The sequence below is a fragment of the Triticum dicoccoides genome, chromosome 4B (assembly GCF_002162155.2).
Source record: "Triticum dicoccoides isolate Atlit2015 ecotype Zavitan chromosome 4B, WEW_v2.0, whole genome shotgun sequence".
In the NCBI taxonomy this organism is placed as follows: Eukaryota; Viridiplantae; Streptophyta; class Magnoliopsida; order Poales; family Poaceae; genus Triticum; species Triticum dicoccoides.
In genome coordinates, this window is record NC_041387.1 from 530,673,437 (window position 1) to 530,683,467 (window position 10,031).

Here is a 10,031-nt window from a genome sequence, read left to right on the forward strand (position 1 = left end):
TGTGGTCCATGAAGGAGGTGTTTGGCACAGCGAACAAGGCAATCGGACTATGCGGCTTTATAACTCTCACTTAGCCATAGAAGTCTATAATTTTAAATTGCGGCGAAGCTCAACGCCGAATTGGGGCGCTATACACGCCTAAATCGGATGAGGCCGACTCCTCGCCTAAAGCGGAAAAAATCTTTAAGGATTCCAAGACCTCTCGAACAACGACCAGCTCTCGTCGTATCATGATAGTCAGTTTTCGGCTTTCTCTACTGAGGTGCTCATCTGGAAGAACCGGGACACAATCGCAGTAGTTCTCCCTGCGCTACCTTGGCCGATATAACGAAATGTAAGGTACCAAAACAAGGGCGCCGGGCTAACCCAACTATTGACCCAAGACATGATTCGAGCTGATGCATATAATGCTATAAGTTCGGGGTGCCGCACTGTCGAAAGTGTTCGGAGTTATCTTGTCGTATTAAGGGATGCCATAAGAAGCCCCTGGCAAACTGAACGTATCAAGATGTAGGATGCAATATGAAATAAACATTTGTAGGAAAAATGTGTAGATAGGAATAATAAGCTGACGCTATATATTATCTCCCATTGATGGATAATACGTCCAAGCGTATCTTTACAATTAATGTGTTAAGCAGAAGCAAAGAGGACTATTTGACATGTCCTATCCAAGGGCGGGCCACATGTAGGTATATAAAACAGGTATAACGATCATGAACAGATTCCACCTGGGTATTCCCTTTGTGCGCAAAGCCTTTTGCCTCCTTGGTTTTCTCTCATGTGAAAGTCCGGTAATCCGGCTCGTTGAAGAGGCTGCCCGAAAGCAATGTCCTGAAAGATAAAGGGGGTTATTAAAGTGTGTTACGGCTGAACCGCACTGTTGACCGCATCACTATTGCGCCCCGCCTTTGCCCAAGGTATTTTGAGTGCGTAATTGTGTACGCGCGACACGAATGCTGCCTAAATGGGGCTGGACCGAAGGCTGGACTGCTAGTCGCGCTCTTGACGTGCCTGGCGATCCTGTTGCAGGGTGCTCCGGACTCGCTTGACGGTGTTTGGGGTTGTTGTCGCCAGATTGGTGGTTTGCCAGAGAAGGCTACTTTGTACTTCTGCTGCGAAGGCTGCAGTATGCTCTTCTGTACGGAGAGAGCGGTCCATGTTTCTGTTGGCTGTTATGACCCCGCGAGGTCCTGGCATCTTGAGCTTGAGGTATGCATAGTGTGGTACCGCATTGAATCGAGTGAATGCGGTTCGTCCAAGCAGTGCATGATAACCACTACAGAAAGGGACGATATCGAAGATTAACTCTTCGCTTCGGAAGTTATCCGGAGATCCGAAGACCACTTCCAGTGTTATGGAGCCCGTGCAACGGGCCTCTACTCCTGGAATTACACATTTGAAGGTGGTTTTGGTGGGCTTGATCCTTGAAGGGTCGATGCCCATTTTGCGCACTGTGTCCTGATAAAGCAGGTTCAGGCTGCTGCCGCCATCCATAAGGACTCGTGTGAGATGTAATCCGTCGATGATTGGGTCTAGGACCAATGCGGCTGAACCGCCATGAAGGATACTGGTAGGGTGATCCCTACGATCAAAGGTGATCGGACAGGTTGACCATGGGTTGAATTTTGGGGCGACTGGCTCCATCGCATAGACGTCCCATAATGCTCGCTTCCGTTCCCATTTGGGAATGTGGGTGGCGTAGATCATATTGACCGTTTTTACCTGGGGAGGAAAATTCTTCTGTCCCCCTGTGTTCGGACGCCGAGGCTCCTCATCATCGTCGCTGTGCATCCCCTTGTCCTTGTTTTCGGCATTTATTTTACCGGCCTGTTTGAATACCCAGCAATCTCTGTTAGTGTGGTTTGCTGGCTTATCTGGGGTGCCGTGAATTTGGCACGAGCGATCGAGTATGCGGTGCAGACTGGACGGTCCCTGATTGTTCCTTTTGAACGGCTTTTTCCACTGACCGGATTTTGAGCCACTGAATCCGGCGTTGACTGTCGTGTCCTCAATGTTGTCGCCATTGTTCTGTCGCTTATGTCTGTTGCGCCGTGGCTTGCCGTTATTGTCGCGGACGTCTGAGGTGCCGGAATTCATTGGCGTGGTGCTACTGCGAGCCAACCAGCTGTCCTCGCCCACGCAAAAGCGAGTCATGAGTGTCGTGAGGGCCGCCATGGACTTTGGTTTTTCCTGGCCGAGGTGTCGGGCGAGCCACTCGTCGCGGATATTATGCTTAAAGGCCGCCAGGGCTTCGGCGTCCGGACAGTCGACAAGTTGGTTCTTTTTAGTTAGGAACCGAGTCCAGAATTTCTTGGCCGACTCTACGGTCTGTTGGGCAATCTGACTCAAGTCATCAGCATCCGGTGGTCGCATGTACACGCCCTGGAAGTTGTCGAGGAATGCGTCCTCCAGGTTTTCCCAACTGCCGATTGAATTTGCCGGTAGGATATTTAGCCAGTGTCGGGCTGGTCCTTTGAGCTTAAGGGGAAGATACTTGATGGCATGTAGATCGTCACCTCGGGCCATGTGAATGTGGAGAAGGAAATCTTCGATCCATACTGCGGGGTCCGTTGTGCCATCGTATGATTCGATGTTTACGGGTTTAAACCCTTCTGGGAATTCATGATCCATCACTTCGTCAGTGAAGCAAAGGGGGTGTGCGGCGCCTCTATGCCGGGCTATGTGGCTACGCAGTTCGAATGAGTCTGGTTGGCTATGTTCGACCCGGCCGGACTTGTCAATAGTGTGTCCGGCGTGACGATCATCATCACGTGTTGGGGCGCGCCCCCGCGATCCATAGATCGATCTTGGTTGTCCTGCCTTCAGTGTATCTTGCAGGTCCTGCCTATTACCCCGTGCCGTAGTGTATTGGCATAGGGGTGCGGGCTGGTATTCGGGCTGATACGCCGTTTTATCCCGGTCAGCCGCGTGGCGCTCGAGTCCATATTCCTTGGCTTCCAGGACTTCAGTCCATCTGTCTGTGAGCAGGTCTTGATCAGCTTGGAGCTACTGCTGCTTCTTTTCCAGGCTCCTTGCAGTGGCCATAAGCCGGCGCTTGAAGCGCTCCTGCTCTACGGGGTCCTCAGGCACGCCGAACTCGTCGTCGCCGAGGCTAATCTCGTCTTCGGAGGGGGGCATGTAGTTGTCCTCCTCCGGATATCCGTCCGTCGCCTGTTCGTCTGGGCTGACCTGCCCGTCTTCCTGTTCGGCCTGCTCGAAGGCAGGCTGATCGAGGTTGTATTCATCTTCGGCACCATCCGGACTGTTTTCGTCTCCTGTGCGGGTATTGCTGTGGCGGGGCTTGGAGCGGTGTTGACGACGCCCATGCTTTGTTTTCTTCCTTGAGGGGTTATCCTCCATTGCCTCATCGCCATTGGTTTCTTTCGGAGTGTCCACCATATATATATCATATGAGGAGGTGGCTGTCCACCGCCCCGTGGGCGGTGGTTCCTGTTCCTCTCCTATATCGTCGTCCACAGTGTCGATGTCTTCAGAGTCGTAATCAAGCATGTCGGTCAAATCATCGACCGTGGCAATGAAGTGGGTGGTGGGTGGGCAACGAATTCCCTCGTCGCCTGCCTCCCACTCGAGTCGGACATAGTTCGGCCAAGAGTCTCCTGACAAAGAGAGAGAATTTAACTAGTTCAGCATGTCGCCAAAGGGCGAGTGCTGGAAGATATCCGCAGCGGTGAACTCCATTACCGGATCCCAACCAGATTCGGCGGGCTCGGGGATGCGCAGACTGGAACCTATAGCCGAACACGAGTCCGGGGGTCCGGTGTCACAGGCTTCCTTGGGGGTGAAGCCGGTGCTCGGCTCTACCGCCGATGAGTGTGCTGCCTCCGGGGCGGGGTCCATCCGCCCGTCCTCGGACGACGCGATCTGCCCCAGACTTAGGTCCGGAGCTCCTGTAGGTGCGATATCCCGAGTATTGTCAGACATCAGGTCTAAGCCGTGCTCGTCGTGACTGTTCGACACTCCTGACGTAAGCCCGAATCCGTCGAAGATCAAGTCTCCGCGGATATCGGCCGTGTAGTTCAAGTTTCCGAACCTAACCTAATGGCCAGGGGCGTAGCTGTTGATCTGCTCCAGATGGCCAAGCGAATTGGCCCGCAGAACGAAGCCGCCGAACACGAAGATCTGTCCGGGGAGAAAACTCTCACCCTGAACCGCGTTGTTGTTGATGATTAAAGGAGCCATCGAGCTTAGCAGCGATGACACAGAGGAACTCTCAATGAAAGCACCAATGTCGGTGTCAAAACCGGCGGATCTCGGGTAGGGGGTCCCGGTCTGTGCGTCTAAGGCTAATGGTAACAGGAGGCAAGGGACACGATGTTTTACCCAGGTTCGGGCCCTCTCGATGGAGGTAAAACCCTACTTCCTGCTTGATTGATCTTGATGATATGAGTATTACAAGAGTTGATCTACCACGAGATCGTAGAGGCTAAACCCTAGGAGCTAGCCTATGATGATTATGATTGTCCCTATAAGGACTAAACCCTCCGGTTTATATAGACACCGGAGGAGGCTAGGGTTTACACAGAGTCGGTTACAAAGAAGGAAATATAATATCCGGATCGCCAAGCTTGTCTTCCACGCAAAGGAGAGTCCCATCCGGACACGGGACGAAGTCTTGAGTCTTGTATCTTCACGGTCCAACAGTCCGGCCAAAGTATATAGTCCAGCTGTCCGGTTACCCCCTAATCTAGGACTCCCTCACCCCCCTCACTGCTGAGGGAACACACCTAAAACAATCACCTTCAACCTCGGCTAGGAGCCGTATCAACCACCTAGCGGTGCAAAGCCCAGTTCCGCCACATTGGTCTTCACCCGCGCCAGGGGACTGCCACCAGAATGGATCCAACCCGCACCTCCGACCACACTCCGGCACCCACACCGCCGAGGCATCGCCGCACGCCTCACACGGCAGCAACCGAACGCCCGTTGCCCGCCAAGACCCTTCCTGGCAAGGCCTCGTAGCGCCGCCGCCAGCGCCAGTGCCAGTGCACCACCTACACCCTCCATCCTGCTACGTTCCACACAAGGATCCAGAGACAACCGCCGCACTCCCTGCCGTGAGCACCCCAAGGATGCTGGCCAGCGCCGAAGACGCACCATATCCAGGTTGAGATCCCCGCATCCGCGCACCGGGCGCCGCCAGCCAGCACCACCGACCCGCCGCTAGCCATCACCGCTGGGAGCGAGTCGCCGCGGCGCCACTAGCACCTACTCCGCCAGCTCCCGGAGGATAGCGCCTTGCTGCCGTCCAGCCTGGAGAGCGCCGCCCTGAGCCGCCCACCGTCCATCGAGAGCCGCCAACCGTGGGCCGCCATCCGACCGCAGCCCGCCGGCCCGCGCCAGGCCACGCATCCCCCCGATCAGTGCCCAACACCAACACCTCTGAGCGCTGTCTGCCGTCATTGGCCTGACGAGCGCCGCCGCCGAGTCTCCTGACGCCAAGAGGAACAGCGTCCCGCGCCGCCGCGAGCCTCGAGGGAAGGAGGAGACCCAGTCGCTGCCGACACGCGCATGAGCTTTGCCCGGTGGCGTCCACTGGCGGCGGCGAGGGAGGGGAAGGGAGGGGCTGGAGGGCGGCTGCGGCGGCGATTAGGGTTCCGCCCGGGCCGCTCGCGGGAGCGGCACGGGGGACGGCCACACCGTGTGTGCTTGGTTTTCACGACAAGTGGGTTTGAATGCAATTTAGAAAAGCATATAATCTATTATAAAAAATTCACCGAAAGTACGAAGCATCTCAAACATAATAAAAATTGCATCGAGATCATGGATCTACAAGCCTCAAGTTAACCGGTATGTTTGTTTGGGAACCAACATGTGGTTGTGTGTCCTGTAAGGCGAAATATTCTTTGAGTGGGAGACTACTGTTGAATTTCTACACAAGTGTGACTCCTTTTTCTACAACATAGCTTTGGTATCTATAAGATTGTGCATCTTTCCCTTGGGATTGATGTGTTTTGAGTTGGAACAATAGTTCTTTTAAAGATCACGTTGGAACAATACGTGAAATGTATGCCATTTGCTAAAATTTTGGTGATGAACGCACTTTACTTGTTGAATTATTCGATATAACATTTTTATGTGTTAAATATATCCATGTGCTCGTAGTCGTCGCTAGGTGTCTACAGATTTGGATGTAATTTTTATTATTTCTATTGTTCATTGTATTGTCATGATTGAAGATGAACAGATCAGAACTTTTCACGCGAAAAAGAATATACCCATGTTTTCTTGTTTGTTTTAAGAAATGGAATGTGATAATCTATCACATCTCGTCATTTCCTTCCATGTTGGATTTGCACTTTCACAAGTTGTCCTGTACTACTACTTTGGTTTCTTGGCAGAGATAGTTTGATATGGTTGGCAAGGAAATATGTACTGAGACTTTTCCAACGAGGGCTCAATTCAACACCTTTTTTAAGCTGCTGACAAACAATGGCACATTTTTCGCTCTACAATCCATCGATATTTCTTGTAACATTACCTCTAAGGTTTTTAATAGCGGAAATATTTCTACATCGTTTTCCTATATAAATGGAATAGTCCCCCTCTTCCCTCGTGTCGTCTCCTCTACTGGCTCGGGCAGGAACCCCAGGCAGCACCGTCCCTTGCACAATTTCCACCTCTCCTTACCACCGCCAGCCGATGGCGAGGGGACTGCGTTGCATCATGTTCCTCCCTTCCTCACTGCTGTTGCTAATCGGTCTGCCCTTGCCTCTACTCGCCAGAGCCACGTTCCGTTAGTCGCCCCCTCCACTCCTTGTCGACATCGGATCCGCTTCGTCGATGTTGCGCGACCTTTGTCACAGGTAGCCTACGTCCTATCATCATGCGGTCCTTCTACCCTCTCCATTGAGATAAATCCTGCTTTGAACATGAATTCAGGACGACAATACTTTAATCCCCATTGGATTGGAGAACCTATTGCAGAGGCGCCAACGACGGAGGCACCACCACGGATTTTGACGTTTTAGGCACCGCATGCGGGAGCGGAGGTTGGTGCAAAGATGGCAACATCGGTATCGAGAAAGGATGAAGGTGAATGTGGTGTTGAAGGCGACCAACATTGGAGGGTTCCTCCACTTGCCTTTGTATCCACATCTTGATCTACAACTGGAATGAGCTCTTTTTGCTTGGATCCATACATGACGAACTGACTTGGGCTTCAAATTATGTCCCCCTGTTAACCTTCGCTCTAAAATATTCGAGAATATTGTGCGGATTCCGAGAATTTAGAATGAGAGAATGCATTATCTCCATGAATTCAACAGGCAAAAATAATCTAGGTGAATGAGGGGTCAGGGCTCTGTATGATCTAAAGATCTCCCGTGATGAAGCTAAACAAACTAGAAAGATCGAGGATAGGGGAAAAGGAATAAGCTATAGGATGCTGAAAGCTAAGCTAAGAAAAAAGGGAGGCAGGGAGAGAGATGACTGCCATTGACAGTACAGTAACCAAACAGGGAAACGAAGGATTCAGACAAAACTGAGAAATTTAGCAGAAGAGGATGGATATGGATGAGAGGACAGAGATGATGCACAACAGGGAGGCGGCCGATGATGGACTACAAATGCGGATACCAAGATCGGGGAAAAACATCGATGGCCAACAAAGATTGGGGGATAAAACAATGTAGCGAAAGCAAGTCGAGACCATCCTACTCCCTCCGTTCCTAAATATTTGTCTTTCTAGACATTTTAAATGACTACTACATACGGATGTATGTAGACATATTTTAGAGTGTAGATTCACTCATTTTGCTCCGTATGTAGTCACTTGTTGAAATGCCTGGAAAGACAAGTATTTAGGAACAGAGGAAGTAGAAGATAGATCGAATATACATGCATGTCTACATTCGTAGAAATGAGTTTTTTATGTACATGAGGTATGTGATTGTACCGTGTTAAAACAAAGACATCACGCACCACCCGGAGGCCAAGGCACGGTCAGGCATTTGGTTAGCAGAAAGTTATCTAACATTTGCAGTCGAAAGACCTAGATTCATCCAACAGTGATGTATTGGCACGATTTTAAAATTAAGTCCTCTTGACACCAATATCATATCATATTGAGTAAATGCTTCGACCGGTTACTCAAAAAACCAAATAGAGAGAGGCGCTGATATTTTCTAACAGCCCTGCGCTCTGAACCACCCCGAAGCGCCAATACAGTCAGGCATTTGGTTAGCAGAAAGTTATCTAACATTTGCAGTCGAAAGACCTAGATTCATCCAACAGCGATGCACGGGAGCTTTAAAATAACCATCGCAGCTCATCTTTAGCCATCAAGGGTGTCACGGTGACCCCATTGCTCTACCTCGAGCTCTGCCGCAGCGCCACACATGCCGGGTGACGAGGCAGCGCATCGTCATCGATCGACGATGAGTAGGAAATATCACGCAAAACCCATCATCAACAAATAAAAATCAGTGTTGCGAGTTACTCCTATCAGCTGACAAGGACCCAAGAGCTGAGCTCGCGCGGGCGACCTAACTCCATCCACTGACACGCCCCGTACGTAACCACCGCTCAACCGCCCGCCACATAACCGCACTGACACCAGTGCGGATGGACGAGACTTGCCTGCTCCCTTCCCGTGCTCCTGCGTACGTGGCTTGATTTAATTGGAAGAAAATAAGGTCCGGCCCCACCCCCTGAAAATCAGGGGGGGAGATGATTAGATTAGAAAAGAAAAAGAGAAAATGACAGCCCGTAGGATGAAGTGGGAGGAGCAGGCAAGCCGGATCCCAGTGCGGATATGTGAATCTGCCACGGGCCCCGCTTTATCAGGACCCCTCGCCTACGTGTGGCATGGCACGCCGCCTACGGCATTCCGGCACGTGCCGGCCGCCCCCGGTTAACAAACTCCCACCACCCGCGTCCGCTACCCTGTCGCTTGCACCGCGGCCCCACCATAGACCACCGCGCCGGCCCGCAACGTCAGTGCCCTGGAAAATCGAAGCATCGGTGCGTGCGTGCGTGCCCGGGCTTCCACCCCCCGCCCCGCGTGTACAAATACGAGCTCCGAGCAGAGGACCGAAGGCCCCGGTGTCATAACCGGGAGCGCGAAGAGGACTGACTAGAAGGGGAGCCTCCGAGGGTCTGGTCTTTTGTCTACGGCGGTGCAAATCTGACGACCGCCCGCTGCCGGCGATGGGCTGCTGGTGGGAGCGCCTCGTACTGCCGGTGCGCAGGGCGTGGCTCGGCGTCGCCTCCCGCTTCGGTGTGCGCCAGTCCGGTAAGGCCGCGCGCCGCTAGCTCACCGTTCCGCGACATGCTGCAGAGGCTTCCTAGGCTGACTCCGGCGTCGCTGGTTGCTTTTTGGTTGCAGGGCTGTGGAGGCTCCGGCAGGAGGTGAGCACGTGCGAGTACGAGGACGTGCGCGTGATGTGGGAGATGCTGAGCCGCACCGCGTCCGCGCCGCCGCCGCCGCCGGCAAGGCGCCACAGCAGGTTCCGGCAGCCGCGGCCGTGGGCCGACAGGCTCCGCCTCTGCCGGGACATCTAGGCTAGGACCGTCGACCGGGGGCCGCCGCGCGCTTGCTTGCGGCTTACTGCTTGGTCTTGGTGTCCTGGTTAATTAGCTTCTTGATCTGTATTGACCTTCCCTTCCATGGCTCTCGATCTTTTTCCTCTGCTACTGCCACTGTATGTATGCTGCTGCTTGGGGCTCTGAGGTGTACTCCATTCCTCCCCGTGTATCCGGTCGATCTGCATGTAGATGGGTGATACCTCTGGGGTATGTGAATGAACAGAGCTGTTTCGTTCGAATACATCTTACACGACTCCTTTCTTCTTTGCTTGCGAACTTTGATGTGCTACAAATATTTAGCATGCGAACGTAAACTTCAGTTAAACCTTTGTGTTCTGCAGCCTGTTTGTTCATGCTTCAGATAGACACACCAGCCTGTTCGTTCAGGCTTCAGATGGTCAAAACGTACAACCAGCAGGGTGCCCTCGAGTTCAGAGAACTCATCAGGTTTGATGCTCCTAGAGCACTAGAATATCCTAGAC

The 10,031-nt window shown here is 52.6% G+C and overlaps 1 protein-coding gene across 1 annotated transcript; it reads left to right on the forward strand.

The window, feature by feature from the left end:
- Window positions 1-9,047: 9,047 nt before the first annotated feature.
- LOC119291294 lies at window positions 9,048-9,804 on the forward strand. Its single transcript, XM_037570028.1, has 2 exons — window positions 9,048-9,256; window positions 9,350-9,804. Exons 1-2 carry the CDS (start codon window positions 9,172-9,174, stop codon window positions 9,523-9,525), a joined length of 261 nt encoding a protein of 86 aa, XP_037425925.1. The 5' UTR covers window positions 9,048-9,171; the 3' UTR covers window positions 9,526-9,804.
- Window positions 9,805-10,031: the final 227 nt, after the last annotated feature.